A 22,164-nucleotide genomic window follows, 5' to 3' on the forward strand; every position below is an offset into this window, starting at 1 on the left:
ACAGCGTCCATAACTAAGGAGAGGCTTAGTGTTAGCCGATGCAGAGGCTAAAACTAACCCCCATTATTACCCCGGTACCCACCGCCACCAGGGTTGCCAGGAAGAGCCGGGTATAATCCAGTACCTGACCATCTGTAGTGGTGGTCGGGCACTGGGGTGGCCACTGGCTGGTATTATTAGGCTGGGAATGTCCAACAACAGTGTTTCTTCCCACCCTGGTAATGCTAGCCTGCAGCTGCTGTGTTGTATCTGGCTGAATATGAAAAATGGGGGGGCCCCTCGTCATATATTTTTTTTTTAAATGAAAAAAAAACCAATGTGGTGTCCCCCCCTTATTTTTCAGAACCAGCCAGATACAATGCAGCAGTAGCAGCCTAGCATTACCAGGGTGGGAAGGACCACTGTTAATGGCCTTTCCCAGCCTAATAATACCAGCCAGCGGCCGCCCCAGTCCCCGACCACCACTACAAATGGTCAGATACTGGATCGTACCCAGCTCTTCCCGACATCCCTGGTGGCGATGGGTACCGGGGTAATAATGGGGGTTAGTGTTAGCCTCTGCACCGGCTAACATTAAGCCCTGCCTTAGTAATGGACTCTGCAAATCAGCCAGCGGCCATTAGTAAGGTGGTAGTAATAAAGTTTAAAAAAATGGACATAGAAAATATATTTTATTGAAATAAAAAAAAACACCACACAACCCTTGTTAACCATTTTATTGAGAATAAAAAACCCTCACTCATTGAAGTAGTATTTGAATCCGAAGTAGTCCAACAACCGAACCTGTAAAAAAAAAAAAAAGACAAAAAAAAAGTAACACATAAAAAAGCAAAGCAATTATTATCTTAAATTTCCTGGTCCAGCGCTGGAGATGCAATGTCAGTGAGCGGAGTCCTATATCTAATCCTATCATGTGTGATACTGTCTGCTGAGCCATTGTATCTAATCCTATCCATAGCTATACACCGTGTTCCAAATTATTATGCACATTGGATTTAAGTGTCATAAACATTTAATTATTAGTTATTCAATTAAACTCATGGATGGTATTGTGTCTTAGGGCTCTTTGGATCATTGTAATCAATCTCAGACACCTGTGATAATTAGTTTGCCAGGTGTGCCCAATCAAAGGAAAACTACTTAAGAAGGACGTTCCACATTATTAAGCAGGCCACAAGTTTCAAGCCATATGGGAAATAAAAATGATCTCTCTGCTGCCGAAAAGCGTGAAATAGTGCAATACCTTGGACAAGGTATGAAAACATTGGATATTTCAAGAAAACTTAAGCGTGATCATCGTACTGTGAAAAGATTTGTGGCTGATTCAGAGCACAGATGGGTTCGTTCAGATAAAGGCATAATGAGGAAGGTTTCTGCCAGACAAATTAATAGGATTAGGAGAGTAGTTGCTAAAATGCCTTTGCAAAGCAGCAAACAGGTATTTGAAGCCGCTGGTGCCTCTTGAGTCCCGTGAACCTCAAGGTGTAGGATCCTCCAGAGGTTTGCAAGTGTGCATAAAGCTATTATTCGGCCACACCTAAACAATGCTCACAAGCAGAAACGTTTGCAGTGGGCTCAGAAATACATGAAGACTAATTTTCAAACCGTGTTGTTTACTGATGAGTGCCGTGCAACCCTGGATGGTCCAGATGGATGGAGTAGTGGATGGTTGGTGAATGGCCACCATGTCCCAACAAGGCTGCAATGTCAGCAAGGAAGTGGCGGAGTCATGTTTTGGGCTGGAATCATGGGGAGAGAGCTGGTAGGCCCCTTTACACCTGATGGTGTGAAAATGACCTCTGCAAAGTAAGTAGAGTTTATGACTGACCACTTTCTTCCGTGGTACAAAAAGAAGAACCGTGCCTTCCGTAGCAAAATTATCTTCATGCATGACAATGCACCATCTCATGCTGCAAAGAATAGCTCTGTGTCATTGGCTGCTATGGGCATAAAAGGAGAGAAACTCATGGTGTGGCCCCCATGTTCCCCTGACCTCAACCCTATTGAGAACCTTTGGAGCATCCTCAAAAATATCTATGAGGGTGGGAGGCAGTTCACATCAAAACAGATGCTCTGGGAGGCTATTCTGACACCCTGCAAAGATATTCAAGCAGAAACTGTGCAAATACTCACAAATTCAATGGATGCAAGAACTGTGAAGGTGATATCAAAGAAGGGGTCCTATGTTAACATGTAACTTGGCCTGTTAAGTTTTTTTTGATTGAAAGAGCTTTTGATTTCTGTAAATATGACCTCCTGATGCTGCAAATTCAACAAATTACCATTTTAGTTCTCTTTACAACCTTTAAAATGTTTTGATCTCTGTTGTGCATAATAATTTGAAACAGTGCATCTTGAGTTTTTTACTTCTAAAAAAAAAATCTGTTATCATTAGGAGATTTGTTCAATAAAATTTGCATTATACTCCAACGGTTGATGGCTTGAAGATTATACTGACTGTCATTTGCATCGACTATTTAGGAAAATCAGCGAAAAATAACATTTGCATAATAATTTGGAACGTGGTGTAGGGTCGTAGTGCTATAGATATGATGTCCCCTATATATATACACAGAAACACACATACATACACGCACACACATTTTTTGGGGGATATGTATTGGGGCTAATGCCCCTGACGTTTTAAGACCTTAGTGATGCCCCTGGCTGCTAGTGCTGCATCGTTGGGTCACTTAGGAGACTAAGCGATGCAGCTGAAAGCTGCAGGCCGGCGGTCATGAGAAGTTGGGGGGGGGGGGGGTCCAAGAAGGACTTTTGTATCGGGGCCTATGAGCCTTTAGCTACGCCCTTGACAGGGAGGGGGCATTATGCCGCTATCTACAGGGGGCTGTATGGCGCTTTATACAGGGAGAGGGCTGTATGGTGCTATCTACAGGGGGGCGCTATATGGCAGAATCTACAGGGAGGCACTATCTACAAGGGGTGTTTGTGTGGCACCCAGGGGAGGGGGGCCCCAGTCAAAAGTTTGCTATGGGGCCAAGTCTTTCCTAGTTACGCCCCTGCTCCAATCTGCGTATCAAATGTTAGATGGTATTTTAAGTAAACCTACAATACTGTAAATATAAAGGACCCAACCTAGAGGACAAATAAACGTCTTGTACCTAATTGGAAAAAAATATTTAGTGCTAGGGCGGGATGTGTGGCTCCGGCAGGAGACAGAACTAGTGCTAAGTTAGATTTAAAACATCCTAATCCTGTATTGTATTTGTGCATGTTTATTTGTACGTTTATGCGAATGAGAAATCATTTAAAGCTATTTTATGTAATTTTTATGCTTTATGTGTCAGAATATTTATTTATTTATTTATTTTAATAAAAATGTCAGTCAGTGTGTTTGGTGCAACTTTCAAATTAGTTTTTATTAAAAATTATTTTTACTGTTTGAGATACAGCTGCTCTGACGGGTTCACTGTCAGCAGGTCATGTGATGGATAACAGGTGGATCCTGTGTGTCAGAGACACGCAGAACCCGCTTTCACTGAACCCGTCAGTCCGGCGGCTAAGCTTGCATGTTTATTTCAAAGTGGAGAAGGGAATAAACGTATCTACTGTGAGAACAAAGGATCGAGTATGTTGAAATCCAACATGATCAATCCTTCTTTTCCTGACATCTTCCAATTTTGGAAAGTTGGAAGACCTCCACCCGCAAAAATTAGCAGGTTCAACCAATATTTATTTAATTTGTATGGCCGCCTTTAGTTAGTGAATTTTATTGTAATCTCCATTTAGGACAGAGTTTAACGCTGGGTTCACACTGAGTTTTTGCAGACAGAAATTCTGCCTCAAAATTCAGTTTGGAAGTTTGAGGCAGATTTTCCTCTCCCTGCACGCCGATTTTCGCTGCGTTTTTCGCTGCATTTTTCGGCCGTTGCCATTGAGCGCCGCGGACATAAAACACAGTGAAATACGCTTTCTCTGCCTCCCATTGATGTCAATGGGAGGTCAGAGGCGTAAACGCCCGAAGATAGGGCATGTCCCTTCTTTCTCCCGCGAGACGGTTTTACCGCTCGCGGGAAAAAGACGCCTCCGCCTCCCATTGAAATCAATGGGAGGCATTTTCGGGCCGTATTTGATGAGTTTTGCGGCGCGGTTTCCGCGTCAAAAAACTCGTCAAAAAACTCTGTGTGAACCCAGCCTAAAGTGTTACAGGAGAATAATGCATTCAATTTACTCATGGTAAAGTTATATTTTAATACCTTTGAAAAATGAATATGTATTATTTTGAAAAGTTATTAGGTATATTATATGTTTCAGGTTTCATATATGGTGCAAAAGATGGAAAAACTTTGCAGTTATTTATCGACGATCTGCATCTTCCTACTCCTGATGAGAATGGGGTACAGCATTGTAATGAGGTAAATTGTTTAGCCTTAAAGAGCCAGTAAATCTTATAGTTAACACTTTGAATATCATTACTAGTATGTATATAAATGTTTCTGAAAGTATTAATCATGGGTGCAGACATTTCTCTGGACTTTCTGTAATTAATTCCACAGAGGAATACTGAAATCACATGGAAGATTGCATTCAAGTTCACAGTGAATGTAAATAAAATACATTTTAAGTTTGTGTCCCTTTAAGGGCTCATTCAGACGAGCGTGTAACTCATCCATGTGACGGCCGTTAAAACAACGGCCGTCACATGGACACATTTATTTTAAAATTGGACATGTTCTATTTTCTTGCGTTTTCACGCATCCCTCCATAGACTATAGTCTATGGGGGATCCGTGATAACGCGTCCCGTACGGGTGTATCTCGGACGTGAAAACCGTCAGTTTTTCATGTTCCAGGTTGCACACGCTCGTCTGAATGTAGCCTTAGACAGTGGTGGTCAAACAGCGGATTGCAGAGAGCCAAGATCTTTATTTTAGACTACCAGTGTATTCTCTTGTTGGCTTCACCTAACTCCTCAAAAAGTAGATCCTTTTTTAAACAGGCAGTTTAAGTCCTTAAAAAGGACTCTGGGACTGCCATGTCATAGCGCCTGTTAAGGCAACATAGTTTAGTATTCCCTCACATTTGCCCATGTAAATCACGATGCATAGGCTTGTCTACTGGAATATTGGCATACCAGTGCATAATACTTGAAAAAAAATTAACGCAAAAATCTTATGGCATATCTGCGGGATATGCCATAAATGTCGGATAGATGCAGGTCCCAACTCTGGGAACCACACCTATCTTCATCCAACCCCCGTTTTGACTGGTGAGACAGCTTCCGGCCGCCACATTCCAGGTGGAGAATGAATTGAGAGGTGACCTTATTTATTCATCAATAGTGGCCACACATAGGAGTTAGAAAACAACTGAGACCGCATGCTTAAATCATAACTTAATATAGCAGCTAAAATTTACCAATTAGCCCATGTTCACACAGAGTTTTTTGCTGGCAGAAAAAATCTGCCTCTATGGCAGGACAGAGGCCGAAAGAAGCACATGCCGCTTTTTTCCCGCTTTTTTAGAAAAAAAAGTCCCTGCCTCCCTTGAAATCAATGTGGGGCAATTTCGGGCGTTTTTTGGAGCTGATTCCAACCCGGTTTCTGCGTCAAAATCAGTGCCAGAAAAACTCTGTGAATAGGGCCTTAGATTGTATTCAGTAACAAAGATATTGACATTTTTCTGTTTTGTCGTGGAAATTTTTGTTGTCATCTTTGAATTATATTCTCAGAAACTGATGTCACTTTTATTGAATGAACAATCTGACAGAATGACAGTTTACCATCGGTATCTAAGAAGTTATTTAAAAGCTGACAGCCAATATGGCTTCACTTCCTGCAAAAACTGCTACAGGGGCAACACAAAAAATCTCAACATCTCTTATTAATGGGAAATAAAAACAATGACCACATTTTGCCTATGGCTCTAACTTCTGAATTACTATATATGTATTGGAAGAAATGATAGTTTTGCCATTCTAGAATGCAAGATCACCACTGAGTTGTTGTAAGGGACTACCTACATTGGATATGCAACATATATCCGATTTTTTTTTACAAAGATATTTATCCGAGTGTTGTTCAATAGCATGTTGCTTAGAACTAATTTTATATAGGAGCCCCTAGCTTTCCATATTGTATTTGGCTACTTCTGTGCAGACTTTTAATTGAATTCTGTATATGTGTCCTAATACACTCATCTAGCTACTAAGAATGCTTCTTGATGACAAAACGCTTGTGAGATTCAACAAACCTTTTGAGTGGCAGACACTGGAAGGACTCCTGGTAAAAGCTGTAATGGGTCAACCCAAATATGCCAGCAGTGCCCAGAGAGTTTCAGCTCAACGTCTATTGGTGAGTTACTAATAAAATGTCCATTGATTTAAATGTGTCATAATTAGGAGGAATGCACCTGAATACAGATGATATATTATCAATTGTTATATAAATCCTACATTTTTAAAGGTGTTGGTCCACAAAAAACATGAATCACCTATCTGCAGGATAAGTGGTAATTGTATGATCACCGGGTGTGCCACCGCTAGGACCCCCACCGATTACGAGAACAAGGGTCCCGTGTCCCCCATTTGAATGGAGAGTCAGTCACGCATGTTCACTACCGCTCTATTCACTGTCTGTGGGACTGATGGAGATGTAGCGCTGTACTTGGTTTTCTCTGTCAGTTTACTAATAGTAGTATAAATTGATTGAAGAATATGCATTAAATTCTTTATTGTAACCAATAAACTGGGATTTTTTTTTTCTCCTACTTTCGTGTCACGGTTTAACCATTTTTCATGGGTTTACACTAATCTTTTCAACATTATTCCTTCAGAGGCATTTTTCCATATTCCATCTACCGGATCTAGAAGGATCCCAACTACAAAAAGTGATTTTCTCTGTACTAGAAGTAAGTTTTTAGATCCTGACTTTGGTTCTGAAATGTTTGTAAAGGAGTTTATTTCTCCTATTAATCTGGCCACAGATGGTAGTTTTAATGGTCACTTTTTTCATTTTAGAGTAAAGTTATCTTAATTCACAGTGAGCACATCACTGTGATAACACGAAATGACCATTTGGTTCAATCAAAATCTGATTGAAATAAATATGAATTTAGTACTGATGCTTTGCTTTGTGATTACGGTTATTTGGCAACAAGAAACTTAAAGAAGCACTCTGGATAATGATTTTTTTTTTTGTACCTATAATGCTAGCTCACCAGCAATAGTCTAGCAGTGTCATTTGTTTCTTCTCAGCTCAAATGCATCTATACGTTTTGAACCATTTCATTATGGGCATCTGTGTCATGTGATCTTAGTCTGACCACCAGAATAGACCATGCTCTGATGTGTAGACAGGAGGTCACTCTCCCCTGTGTGTCTGACTTCCTGGGAACTACAGGATTACATCATCACCAATCAAATCCCTCCTACCCGCTCTGAGACACCCAGTTCTATTCTCCTTGTACATCTGTATGTTCCTCATGCACAGTGCTGGCAAAGAGATTATTTCTGCCCTATCTAATGGACCAGGGGTGCAGTGATATAATAGTTGAGTCCATGCAATGAATAGCTGAAAAGTAAGGCTACATTCACATGAACATAGCCCACATCGAGGTGGACCCGTGCGGAACACGTTGTCACGGATCCCCCACAGACTACAGTCTATGGAGGGATGCGTGACATGCAGTAAAATAGGACATGTCCTATTTTTCAACGGAGCGTTCACACGGTCGTGTCAACAGCTCCATTGAAATGCATGGGTCCGTGTGACGGCCGTGGTTTTAACGGGCGTCACACGGACGAGATTCACGTTCGTGTGAATGAGCCCTTACAAAACTCTCCTGACTCAGACTGACTGTCTATACTATCTATGAGTGCTGTGTGCAGAGAGACCAGTGTATTTCTATGAGATGCTGCTTCTCACTGCCTCATGTGTAAAAACTGACACCAGCAGGAAACAAAATTGCTGGCGTGCTTTTTTAGATTATGAATAAAAGTAAGCACAAAATGAAAACAGTGCTTACATTTTCTAAGCTTGACTTTTAAAATAACTACTAAAATTCTATTATTTTGTCATAGGGACCATCAGTTTTTTTATTTGCACTAATTTGCTTATTTGTGTACATGGCCTCTATGAATTTTATAGTTCAAAATGGATCTATATTTACTTGTTGATTTTAATTTCAGGCAAATATGGGTGACAAGGATGGCCTCTCTCTACAAGAAGATCTTCAGTTATCCTTGACTAAAGCCTCATTCCATCTTTTGGAATCTGTTAAAAAAGTCTTCATTATTTCCTCAACACCAGGCAGGCAGCACTATCTCTTCTCTTTAAGAGACATAACCAGAGTATTTCAGGTAATTAGAAAACCACAAGAATGTATGGACATGTTTGTAATGTAAAAGATCTAGAAAGCGTTGTTAATATATTTATGAAAACATATTACCTGTATGGTGTTAAAATATATTTAATCTCAATTGCATTGCATCACTTGAGAAGACTTTATTAGCCATCGGAAATACAATGTAAGCCAAGATACCCTGAGGCTCTAGAACAGTTATTTTGAATTGATCATAATCTAAACTCATATTCTGCTTTCTAAGCAATAACTCAAATTAGATATAGACTCAGAGATATATAACCAATAAATAGCTAGAGGAGATCAAGTATTCTGTCAAGCTGTAAGCATTCTGTACTGCTTTATAAACGGTATAGTAATTATAAATGGGTATATAAGCAATATTAACTGAAACTCAAGGTCACGGATCCGTATGTAGATTAGACCCATTGTAATTCAATGATGCTAATCCGCGACTATTCAGCATGGAATTCACGGAAATAATGAACATGCTGCAGGTTTTAAAATTATTCCGCAGTGATATTTTACTGAGCTTGTGAATTGGATATAAAATACCCCATTCAGGCCTGATTCACACAAACGTGTTAAACATCCGTGGGATGGCCTTTATAACAGCGGCCGTCCCATGGACCTATGTAATTCAATGTGGCCATTCACACAGCCGTTGTTTCAACGGACCGTGTGAAGGGTCCGTGGGAAAATAGGACATGTCCTATATTTTCACGCATCACGCATCCCTCCATAGACTCTCAACTATGGTGGATGCGTGACATCATGTCCCGCAGCGCTGAGCACGGATGCACCTTGGACGTGAAAAACTGCAGTTTTTCACGTCCGAGATGCGCAGTGTTTGTGTGAATCAGGCCTCACATGCACTGTGTGTAAAATGTTGGTGGATTCTGTCAGGATTTAGTTCTACTTATCTCATACCTTCACTGTGGGTAACTGTGGTAGCTTATTGTCTCAACTCTTTACTTTGAAATATGTGAATATTCAGCAATGAAGGGAGATTAGTATTGATCTCCCAGGGAGATTGATGTAAGCACCATTTTGTTTGCATATAAAGTCTCTCAAAGATCTTTTAAGCCTCTCAAGAACAAATGCTCTTTTTGCTGTTTGTAGTCAGAGGCGTAGCTTTAGGGGCTGTAGAGATAGCAGTCGCACCTGGGTCCTGGATCCATAGGGGGCCCAAAAGCCCCACAGCCACATAAGAAGGCACCAGTATTATAAATGATACATGGTAAGTGGGGGCCCTATTATAGATTTTGCATTGGGGCCCCAGAACTTTAAGATATGCCTCTGTAGTGTTATGTAAACTATAACTGGCTAAAATTCAAGAGTGTGAACGGTTTTGACTTTGTTCATATGGAGTTGATTATGACACCTATAGCTTGATCTGTGTTTTCTTTTAAAAAAACGAAAAAAACTTTAACCCCTTAACCGCTTCCCGACCGCCCACTGTAAATTCACGTCGGCGCTTGCTGGGCTCTGTGCAGCGCCGACGTGAATTCACGGTGGGTGTTAAAAGCGCGATCCGGGTGTCTCAGAGTAGCGCTGACACCCGGATCGCGCTGTTATCCCCTACCTCTAGTCCCGGAGACATGACCGGGACCTAATTGGTTCATGTCCCGGTCATGTGATCGCAGGGAAAGTTTGTTGTAGCAACGAACTGGAAAGTTTGTTACTACAACAAACTGGAAAGTTTGTTGCTACAACAAACTTTCCCGGAGACCGATTGCTGGTGCTGCAATCGGTTAGAAGGCAAAACCGGAGGCCATACAACAGCCCCCGGGTCTGCCATGCACAGCAGCCTATGAGAACCAGCCGGAGGCAGGTCCTCATAAGCTTCCTGTCACTGTGACTCTCAGCGTCACACTGACAGTTTAGAATACGTTACACTTCAAGTAAAGCAAGTAAAAAGTAAAGAAAAAAAGTAATAAAAATGTTTTATAAAAGTGTAAAAACAAGTTATAAGTTACAAAAACAAAAAAATGTATTTTTTCCTATAATAAGTCTTTTATTATAGGAAAAAAATGAAAATGTTAAAAAAAAAGTACACATATTTGGTATGACCGTGTTCACAACAACCCAAACGATAAAACGATAATATTATTTTTCCCGCACGGTGAACACCGCAAAAAAAATAATTAAAATACAATGTCAGAATCACTATTTTTTTGGTCATCAACCCTCTAAAAATATAGAATAAAAAGTGATCAAAAAGTCGCATGTACCCCAAAGTAGTACCAATAAAAACTACAACCTGTCCCGCAAAAAACAAGCCCTTACACAGCTTTTTTGACTGAAAAATAAAAAAGTTATAGCTCTCAGAATATGGTGACACAAAAAAAAAATAATTTGATCGAAAAGTGATTTTATTGCGCAAACGCCACAAAACATTAAAAAATTATATACATCTGGTATCGCCGTAATCGTATCGACCCGCAGAATAAAGTAAAATGTCATTTATAGCGCACGGTGGAAAGTGTAAAAAAAAAAAGACAAAAAACATTGTCAGAATTAGTTTTTTTGCCACTTTGCTTGCCAAAAAATCACATGTACCCTAAAATGGTACCAATGAAAACGGCAGATTGTTCCGCAACAAATAAGCCCTCGCACAGCTCCGGTGAAGAAAAAATAAAAAAAGTTCTGGCTCTCAGAATATAGCGACAGAAATTGTGCAGTGTCCAAAAGCGGATAAGATCGGGCGCCATTTATCAGTGCGACATTGGCCACATATCTGCGGATTATTATTTATTTACCGAATTATTATACCCTCTTATTATGTCCTGATGTACTCTGCCCAATTTACACATACCCCCACATCATAAACTGAAATACCAGCAAAACCCCAAACAGGACAGTTACCAAGCAAAATCTGCGCTCCAAAAGCCAAATGGCACTCCCTCCCTTCTGAGCCCCACAGCGTGCCCAAACACCAGCTTACGTCCACATATATGATATTTTATATCCGGGAGAACCCGCTCAACATTGTACAAGTATTTGTCTTCAGTGGCACAAACTGGGCACAACATATTGTGCATTAAAATGGTATATCAGTGGAAAATTTTAATTTTCACTTTGCACCATCCGCTGCGCATGAACGCCTTCGCGCACCACGCTCCAAAAGCCAAATGGCACTCCCTCCCTTCTGAGCCCCACAGCGTGCCCAAACACCAGCTTACGTCCACATATATGATATTTTATATCCGGGAGAACCCGCTCAACATTGTACAAGTATTTGTCTTCAGTGGCACAAACTGGGCACAACATATTGTGCATTAAAATGGTATATCAGTGGAAAATTTTAATTTTCACTTTGCACCATCCGCTGCGCATGAACGCCTTCGCACACCACGCTCCAAAAGCCAAATGGCACTCCCTCCCTTCTGAGCCCCACAGCGTGCCCAAACACCAGCTTACGTCCACATATATGATATTTTATATCCGGGAGAACCCGCTCAACATTGTACAAGTATTTGTCTTCAGTGGCACAAACTGGGCACAACATATTGTGCATTAAAATGGTATATCAGTGGAAAATTTTCATTTTCACTTTGCACCATCCGCTGCGCATGAACGCCTTCGCGCACCACGACTTAATAGGATGTCGTGGTGCGAGGGGTTATATATGGAGCGGGCTCATGCGCTGCGCCCGCTCCATATTCTGCAGGTGTCAGCTGTGTATTACAGCTGACACCCGGGACTAATGGACAGGAACAGCGATCGCGCTGTTACAGGAGTCTGTAAAAATGATATTATACTGCAATACATTAGTATTGCAGTGTATTGTACCAGCGACCTAATGATCGCTCGTTCCAGTCCCCTAAAGCGACTTTTGGGAGGTTTCCACTGTTTTGGTACCTCAGGGACTTTGCAAATGCGACATGACACCCGAAAATCATTCCAGCTAAATTTGAGCTCCAAAAGCCCAATATTGTTCCTTCCCTTCTGAGTCTTGCCGTGGGTCCAAACAGCAGTTTATTACCACATATGGTGTATTGCTGTAATCAGGACAAATTGCTTTACAAATTTTGGGGTTATTTTTCTCCTTTATTCATTGTAAAAATTAAACATTTCTATATTTTTTCAGAAAAATGTAGATTTTCATTTTCACGGCCTAATTCCACTAAATTCAGCAAAAATACTGTGGGGTCAAAATGCTAACTATACCCATAGAAAAATTCCTTGAGGGGTGTAGTCTTCAAAATGGGTTCCCTTTTGGGGGGTTTTCACCGTTTTGCTCCCTCCAGGGCGTTGCAAACGCGACATGGCACTGAAAACCAATCCAGCAAAATCTGTGCTTCAAAATCCAAATGGCGCTCCTTCCCTTCTGAGTTCTGCCGTGGGTCCAAACAGTAGTTTAGTACCACATATGGGGTATTGCTGTAATCGGGAGAAGTAGCTTTACAAGTTTTGGGGTGCTTTTTATTCTTTATTCCTTTTTATCACACTAGGGCCACATGTGGGATATTTCTAAAAACTGCAGAATCTGGGCAATACATATTGAGTTGCATTTCTCTGGTAAAACCTTCTGCGTTACAGAAAAAAATTTATTACAAATGAATTTCAGCAAAAAAAATACAATTTGTCAATTTCCCCTCTACATTGCTTTAATTCCTGTGAAACGCCTAAAGGGTTAAGAAACTTTCTGAATGCTGTTTTGAATACTTTGAGGGGTGCAGTTTTTAATATGGGGTGATTTATGGGGTCTATCTAGTACATAAGGCCCCCAAAGCCGCTTTAGAACTGAACTGGTCCCTGTAAAAATAGCCTTTTGAAATTTTCTTGAAAATGTGAGAAATTGCTGCTAAAGTACTAAGCCTTGTAACGTCCTAGAAAAATAAAATAACGTTCAAAAAATTATGCAAATATGAAGTAGACATATGGAATATGTGAAATAGTAACTATTTTGCAATGAATAAATTGACCACATTTTTCCACTAACATAAAGTACAATATGTCACGAGAAAACAATCTTAGAATCGCTTGGATAGGCAAAAGCATTCCAGAGTTATTACCACATAAATTGACACATGTCAGATTTGAAAAAAATGGGGCCAAAATGAGCTCGGTCTTGAAAGGGTTAATGACCAGCCCATTTTGCACATTAATGACCAAAAATTTTTTGGTTTTTTTTCACTGTTGCATTCTAAGAGTCTTAACTTTTTTTTTTTTATTCCGTCGACATAGCTGTATAAGGATTTGTTTTTTGCAGGACAAGTAACATTTTTCAATTGCACCATTTTTGGGTGCATATAATATATTAACTTTTATTAACTTTATTTTAGGAAAGAATTGAAAATAAACAGCTATTCCAGCATTGTTTTTCACGTTATAAATTTACATCGTTCACTATGCGGCATAAATAACATGTTAACTTTATTCTATGGGTGGGCACGATTACAGAGATACCAAATATGTAAATGTAAATGTTTCCTACGTTTGCAAAATTAAAACCTTTCAAAAAAAAAAATTACTTTTGCATCGCTGCATTCCAAGAGCCGTAACTTTTTTATTTTTCTGTCGATGTAGCCATATGTTGGCTTGTTTTTTGTGGGACAAGGTGTCGTTTTCATTGGTAGTATTTTGGGGTACATGGGACTTATTGATTAACTTTTATTTTATTTTTTATGGGAATGGGAGAAAAAAAAAGAATTTTGACATTGTTTTTTTCCGTTTTTTTGGACGCTGTTTACCCGGTGGTTTAATTAATGTGTTAACTTTGTTTGAGTCCTTACGATCGCGGCGATACTATATATGTGTATGTGTTAATTTTTTTTTTACACTTTTACTAAATAAACCCACTTTTTGGGGGAAAAAAAGTAGTTTTATTTTATTTTTACTGTCATTTTTTTTTTTTCCATAAACTTTATTTAACAGTTTTGCTTTTTTTTTTTTGTCCCACTAGGGGACTTTACTATGCGATCTGCTGATCGCTGATATATAATGCTTTGGTATATTAAGTATACCAAAATATTATTGCCTGTCAGTGTAAAGCTGACAGGTAATCTATTAGGCCATGGCCTAATAGGCAGCTGCTGAAGGCAGACTTGGGAGCCTTTGTTAGGACCATGGAAACCAGACGGCGCAACCGCTATTTCTTTGCAGGGGGGCGCCGATGGGGTGACAGAGGGAGCTCAAACGCTTTAGATGCCGCTGTCGCTATTGACAGCGGCATCTAATGGGTTAAACTGCCGGAATCGGAGCGCGCATCGATTCCGGCTTTTGCGGCAGGAGCCAGACTGTGTATAACAGCCGTGTTCCTGCCGCTGATCGCGTGGGTAAACTGGCAGTACCCATCCGATCAGAATGACGGATATATCTGTCACTCGTCCTTAAACAAAACAAACCTTTTTTTCAATATGTTTTAGGGTTATAGACAAGATCACTAAATTTATTGTGAGGGACACTTAAATATATCATTTTCTTGTTAAGTCAGTTAAATTCTGTTGTCAATTTACAGCAGCATATTAAATTTCAAATTGTAATTTCAAAACATGTTGATTTTAGATTTAAAAAACATTATATATTTGTATGTCTAATATATATATATATATAATCTACCTTTATCTTTACAGTCCCTTCGAAAGCTGTCCAATGAGGATCGTGAAGACCAATGCACTGTTGTAGGATACTGGGAGCATGAAATGTATTGTGTAATACGGGACAGGTTGTCTCGGAGTGCAGACATCAGTTGGTTCAAATCAGAATTAACAACAGCAATCAAGGAGGTATGAACAGACTATTTTTCAAGTTGATTTATGTCTAGAGTATAGGATCTAAAACAACCTACGGTACAAGCAATGGTGGGCTAAAGTGCAATGCCTTAACAATACCAAATAAGCATCAGTCTGCCCAAGGAGGTTCAATCTTTCTAATTTTTTCATTTGATACTGTACCACACAACAGGCTTGTTCTGAAGCTACAGACACAGGGACTGGGGGACCATGTATGCACGTGGGTAAAGAATTGGTTAAAGGGAACCTGTCACCAGCATTTCACCTATTAAACCAGCAATACCAGGTGGTAGTGGGTGAAAAATCATTTCTATATAACCTATAATTGTCTTCTTAATCGGCTCTGTAGCTTTAGTATTCAGTTTTTTAGTATTCCCACACCGTATGTTAATGAGCAGAAAAGAGTCAGATCTTCATTTGAAAAGAGTCAAATCTTCGTTTGAAAAGAGTCACATCTTCATTCCTCAAGTCTTCCCGAGTTTATCCCACCTCCTTACTTTTGATGGACAGCTCGCTGCCTCCCCCCAGCACACAAAATCCCGCGCTTGTGCACTGATGTCCTCTTCTGGTGTGTGTGCACAAAGGGACACCGGATTATTACGATAAAAGGCGCAAAATGTTTGCAGACCATTATTTACAGTCGGAGGAAGAGTTTAGGAGAGGGGATAACGGCAATGAACTTTTGATAGCAGCGGCCAGTGCGGGATAAGTAAAGCTCAATAGGGGAAATGCTGGTGACAGGTTCCCTTTAAGGGACAGAAAACAAAAAGTCATTGTAAATGGTACATACTCAAAATGGGCTGAAGTCAACAGTGGGGTACCACAAGGATCTATGTTAGGCTCAGCTCTTTTTAATCTCTTTATTAATAACCTTGTTGATGGGATTGATAGTAAGTTTTCAGTTTTTGCTGACAATAGAAAACTTTGTAGGATACTAAAAGGGGTTGTCTCCGGTTTCAACAAATACATTTTATTTTTTGTAGGATAAAAAGTTATACAATTTTCCAATATACTTTCCGTATTAATTCTGTGTGGTTTTCAAGATCTTGTTGTTATTCAGTAGGAACATTTATTGTTTACTTCCAGTGGATACAATTTTATCCATAGTCAAGTGTTGGACAAACAGGTGCTGGGATCATTGGAAGACAGAGCTCTCATACACATAATGTAACTGTAACAAGCCATGCACCCAGTGGCGTCAATTTCACCGGGCTTTCGGGCCCAAGCCCTGGACTTTTGTCCCGGTGCCCCGGACTCAACATATCAGCAGCAGGCTAGCACTGGGAACGCCAACTGATTTTGGGCTTTCCCAGCATAATAATACCAGCCTGCTGCCACCCCAGTACCCAGCCGTCACTACAGATGGTCAGGTACTGGATCGTGCTCAGCTCTTCCCGGTACTCCTGGTGGCGGTGGGTACCAGGATAATAATTGGGGGTTAGTGTTAGCCTCTGCACTGGCTAACACTAAGCCCTGCCTTAGTAATGGACGCTGTCAGAATTTTTTTTTATTGAAATAAAAAACCACCACACAACTCTCGTTAACCATTTTATTGAGAATAAAAAAAACGCCATCATCAAAATAGTCCTCAAATCTGAAGTAGTCCAATGACCGAACTTGTGAAAAAACAAAAACACACACACAAAAATTGTAACACATAAAAAAGCAGAGCACTTATTAGTCTTGCCTTTTTCTGGGTCCAGCTCTGTCAGCGAACTCAACTCTATATCCATAGCTATAGGGTCGTAGTGCTACAGATATGCTGTCTCATACACACATACATACACACACATACATACACATATATGTGTGTTGCTTAAATGCCAACAAGCCTCCCAGGTCCCAGGTGCATGACCTGAGGAATCTGTTCGAAAATGCAAAGGACTATGTATTACTTAAAGCCGAGATACTCGCACGGTTGAGTGTTTCTTTGATGGTTTGTGCCCAAGGGGTACACCAGTGGCAATATGATGCCGATAAGCCTTGGAGGCCAAGTGGATGCTTTTCAACGCTAGCTGCATTGATGCCGGCTACTCCTGATGTGTTACAAACTTTTTAGAAGAGCACAGAGCGTGCGTACCTGTGATGCAAACTGTGAGTACCATTGCTAAGGGCAACCACCCGGACTCATGGTGGAGATGTTTGCGAGCGGATTACTATGTGAATGGAAAATGTGTTCCCAAGCAATGTTTGGCAGCTGTTAAAAAGCCAAGGGTGCTGAATCGCACAGATGTGGTTGCTAGGAGCAACCAACCTCGACAGCACGTGGCTGCTGTGGTTCAGCAAAAGGAGCGCTGTTGGAGATGCCATCAAGCAGAGGGATGTGCACCTGATTGTTCTCTGGTGAGGAGGCCAGAGAAATTGCAAGAGAAAACATGTGAAGTATTGGTTGGTGGGCTTCTACTACTGGTCAGTCTGGATCTTCGCGAAGAGGTCTCGAGGGTGCATACTGACATTTTGCGGTTCGTGAAGAAGGATCCTGAGTTGGGTGAGACCATTCTGATTGACTTTGAAACTGATTTTGGGACTGTTCAGCACAGACTTATAAAATGTGAGGAACTTGGTGAGGAGTTTGTGCTGTGAAGGGACTTCCCTAATTTTTGACAGTTGTGAGAGAAAGACAATATCTCCGATAAGTATTGTAGCTATTACAGGAAAAAGTCCTCTGCAGGGTGTGCTGCTCCACTGTCAAAAATGGAAAATGCACCAGTAGAAATGATGTCAAATGATGAAAAATTACGCACATAATGTATTTGATGCACAGCGTTTATGTGATGACACTAGTGAAATGTCAAAAATTTTACCTAATATGTCTTTAATCCATGAGTATGTCACACAGCAGGGAAATGCAGTGTTTGAACGGGCGGATGAAGAAACCGCAGCCAAGGCAGAAGAGGGGATTAGCTCAAGTGTGCCCCTAGAGGTCATGGTTCACAATAACAAGACTGTTACATGTGATGTGTGCACTGTAACTAATGGCAACCAGCTGTATGCTGCGGCTATGAATGACAATGGTCTTACTGCTTTATGTGTGAGTGTAGTGGTGATAAACTCTACAGGTCTGAGAAGGTGGTTGGGGTCACATGAGGGTCAGGTGAATCCAGGAGCAGTGATCTACTTTTTGATTTGAGCGACCACCCCATTGTGAATGTACCCCTAAGTGACACACATGAGTTCCTGGACGGTGGAGTCAGTGAGGTGCATGCGCTGGTCACTAATGAACCGCCCAGTAGTGAACCAGATGTACATGAAAACATTTCCCTAGAGGTTGGGGCTGTTAATAGTACCAATGAGGACACTACTGCCATGTATAGTGTGAGAAGGGTTACTGCTTTACCCTTAGAAGTTCTGCCCCCTTCAGGTCTTTCTCATGTAGACATTGAGACCCATGTAGTGCCCACACTTTCCCAGGAGGTGAGGGGAGCCATAGAGGTGGTTTTCCAGGCTTGGTCAATGGATACTGATACAGTGTGTGTTTTAGCCATGGAAGTTGCATGTGACACAAGGCAGGTTGCTTAGGGCAACAAGTGTAGCTATACCACATCTCGTGAGATGACTGTTACTGAAAACTATGAGCCAATGTCTGTTACTGTAGGGGTGTAGTGTAATTATGTCTCAACGTAGGAGCTTTGACCCTGGAGGGAGGTTGTAAAGTGATCAGTCCTACGGCTTTTATCAAAGGGGGGGGGGGGGATATGTAGCAGTGCAGCTACTGGACAGTGCAGAAAGTGTCAGGTTTTAAGCAACCAGGGAACATGTACAGCAGTGAGGATTTCCTCTGCTGTTGCTTGGGTGTAAAACCCAGAATAGGGCCTGGTTTGCTGGAGTGTGAAGGAGAAGGGCGGGCTTCCACTCCATACAGACGGTCCGTGTCTTGGGCTGTCTGATGAGCCTAGTTAGTCTTCTCCTGAGAAGGCTCTTTAATTGAGGTTGTAACGTCTATGGCCACGGCCCGTCGATCGGTCGTTAACCCCGACGGCCGTGGCCATGGACAGCTTACCTGCCTGCAGCGTCGTCCCCCAGTCAGGCGCCGGCACTCTCTTCCGGGTTCCGAGTGTCTCCGGCGGGTGCGCGCGCCCGCGCGTGCACGTCCTTAAAGGGCCAGTGTGCGCGTTTTGCAAAAAACTGCAGTCTGGCCCAGGATGCCCTGGGCTATAAAAAGGGCTCTGCCCTCTTGCCCTTTGCCAGAGCGTTGTTAGTTTTCCCATTGTTCGTCTTGCTTATGGTCTCCTAGTGTCTTCCAGCCTCCCAGTGTACCTTGCTCCTGTATTCCGTATCCCGTATCCTGTTTCCGTGCTACCTAGTGCTATTGCCGTGCTGTGCTACCTGCCGTGCTGTGCTACAGTCTACGCTACCCTGCTACGCCTCACCAAACGACTTCCCACCGCCTGGTTCTGGACGTGTCCGCCTCGCCACTGCCTACGATTGCCTCAGGTACTCTCGCTGAACCATTGAACTGTGTACCTTCCGGTTTGGCCAGCTGCCATCCCCGCTACGCGGTATGGCCCAGTGGGTCCACACCCCGCATCGTGACAGTATGCTCTGGCCATGGACCCCGCTGGCCAATTCAAAGGCTTGTCACCCTCCCAAGCCATGCAGGCGGATCTGCTGGATCTCCGAGCTAGGCAGGACCAGCTCCTCGTGGCCGTGGACTCTATGGCGCAGCAGCTAGGGATGCTAGTTGCCTCCATTCCCGCTTCTGTGCAAGTTCCTCAAGCTGACCCTCCTGTTGCTCCTCCTGGCAGTTCCTGTACGGACCCTCGGTTCTCGCTGCCATTGCCCTCTCGGTTCGATGGAGACGCCAGTGCTTGTCGGGGGTTCCTGAACCAATGCCACATTCATTTTACCCTGCACTCTCGGGCATTTCCGTCAGATGGAGCCAAGATCGCATTTATCATCTCCCTCTTGACCGGCAAGGCCCTGGCATGGGCTAACCCTATCTGGGAACGTCAGGGACCCGAGACCCGAGACTTCCAGGAGTTCGCACGAATTTTCCGAACCGTTTTTGAGGAACCAGGACGAGTCTCATCAGCCGCCACCGCCATCTTCAACCTTCGCCAAGAGGAATACTCCGTGGGCGAGTATACTATTCAGTTCCGGACTCTGGCAGGAGAGCTATCCTGGAACAATGAGGCATTTGTGGCATCCTATTGGCATGGTCTGCGCCCGAGATCAAGGACGAACTGGCTGCTCGAGACCTGCCTCCCGCGTTGGACGACTTGATTCTGCTTGCCACTCGGGTTGACATAAGGCTAAGGGAGAGATCCCATGAAGTTCGTCAGGAGCGCCGGCGTCCTAGACTGGCGCCCAACTTTCAGCAACCCCTCTTGCCTGCTTCTATCGCTTTGCCTGAGGTTCCGATGCAAGTTGACCGACTAAAATTATCGGTCCAGGAGAAACAGCGCAGGCGCACCTCTGGACTGTGCTTATATTGCGGCCTCGCTGGCCACGTCGTGCGTCTGTGTCCTCACAAGCCAAAAAACCCCAGCGCCTAGGCTTGGTTGGAGAGACAACCCTGGGCGTCAACACATTAAAGCAAGAACTCTCCTCCAAACTATTTATTCCTGTAACCATTATTGCCTGCGAGAGGTCTCATCAGGTCTCCGCTTATCTGGACTCCGGCTCTGCAGCCAACTTCATCTGCCAGGATCTTGTGGATCTCCTACAGTTGCCCACTATCCCGCTTGAAAGGCCGTTGATCGTTGCCTCAGTGGATGGACTGCCATTACCAGACCCAGTTGTGTCCATAACCAAGCCGTTGAAACTCCAAGTGGGAGCCCTTCATGCTGAGATCATCTCTCTGTTCGTCCTATCCAAGGCCGTCAACCCCGTGCTGCTGGGGTTGCCTTGGCTTAGTCTGCATGCCCCCGTCCTGGATTGGAACTCTGGAGAGGTTCTCCAGTGGGGCCCGAAGTGTCTTGACCGCGTCTGAGTCACATCCAGTCGCCACAGCCCGCTCCTCTTCAGTCGTTGACAGGTTTGCCCCTCTGTTTCTCTATGTTCGGCGATGTCTTCAATAAAAAGGTGGCCGAGACCTTGCCGCCACACCAGGCATATGACTGCCCAATCGACCTGGTTCCGGAATCCTCTCCTCCTCGTGGTAGAGTGTATCCTCTCTCCTTGCCAGAGACCCAGTCCATGTCGGCTTACATCAAAGAGAACCTAGAGAGGGGTTTCATTCGTAAATCTTCATCCCCGGCCGGAGCAGGGTTCTTCTTTGTTAAAAAGAAAGATGGATCATTATGACCTTGTATCGACTACCGAGGTCCAAACCAGATCACGGTGAAGAACAGGTATCCTCTGCCTTTAATTTCTGAACTGTTTGATCGCATACGGGGGGCAAATTTTTTTTCTAAACTGGACCTGCGGGGGGCCTATAATCTGATCCGGATTCGTCGAGGTGACGAGTGGAAGACTGCCTTTAATACTCGTGATGGGCATTACGAATACTTAGTCATGCCCTTCGGCCTGTGTAACGCTCCCGCAGTATTCCAAGAATTTGTCAATGACATTTTTCGTGATCTCCTGTATGTTTGTGTTGTGGTGTATCTCGATGACATTCTGATTTTTTCCCCAGACCCAGTAACTCATCGAAGTCATGTCCGCCAGGTGTTGCTCCGTCTAAGAGAGAATCGACTTTACGCCAAATTGGAGAAGTGTGTGTTCGAGAAGAAGTCTCTATCCTTCCTGGGCTATATTATCTCAGATCAGGGTCTCAAGATGGATCCCCAGAAGGTAAAGGCCGTCCTGGAGTGGCCACGCCCTCAAGGCTTAAGGGCCATCCAACGCTTTCTAAGATTCGCCAACTTCTACCGACTCTTCATCCCCAACTTCTCATCTTTGACAGCACCTATCTCCACCCTCACTAACAAAGGTATGAATGCCAAGTTGTGGACCCCGGAGGCTGAAGCCGCATTTTAATCCTTAAAGAAAGCCTTCACATCTGCCTCCATTCTGCACCATCCGGACGTGTCCTTACAGTTTTCGTTAGAGGTGGACGCCTCCTCGGTGGGTGCTGGTGCACTGTTGTTCCAGAAAAGACCGAAAGGCAAGGCCGTGGTATGTGGTTACTATTCCAAGCTGTTTTCTCCCGCAGAGCGTAA

At 42.8% G+C, this 22,164-nt stretch overlaps 1 protein-coding gene across 1 annotated transcript in view; it reads left to right on the forward strand.

The window, feature by feature from the left end:
- Positions 1 to 22,164, forward strand: part of LOC142759653 (dynein axonemal heavy chain 5-like) — a 466,211-nt gene that overhangs the window by 301,883 nt on the left and 142,164 nt on the right. The window contains 5 exon segments of the mRNA XM_075862058.1: positions 4,276 to 4,376; positions 6,164 to 6,313; positions 6,795 to 6,869; positions 8,149 to 8,319; positions 14,903 to 15,055. Of these exon segments, the coding sequence (XP_075718173.1) occupies positions 4,276 to 4,376; positions 6,164 to 6,313; positions 6,795 to 6,869; positions 8,149 to 8,319; positions 14,903 to 15,055 (650 nt within the window).

This window comes from Rhinoderma darwinii, chromosome 4, assembly GCF_050947455.1.
Source record: "Rhinoderma darwinii isolate aRhiDar2 chromosome 4, aRhiDar2.hap1, whole genome shotgun sequence".
In the NCBI taxonomy this organism is placed as follows: Eukaryota; Metazoa; Chordata; class Amphibia; order Anura; family Rhinodermatidae; genus Rhinoderma; species Rhinoderma darwinii.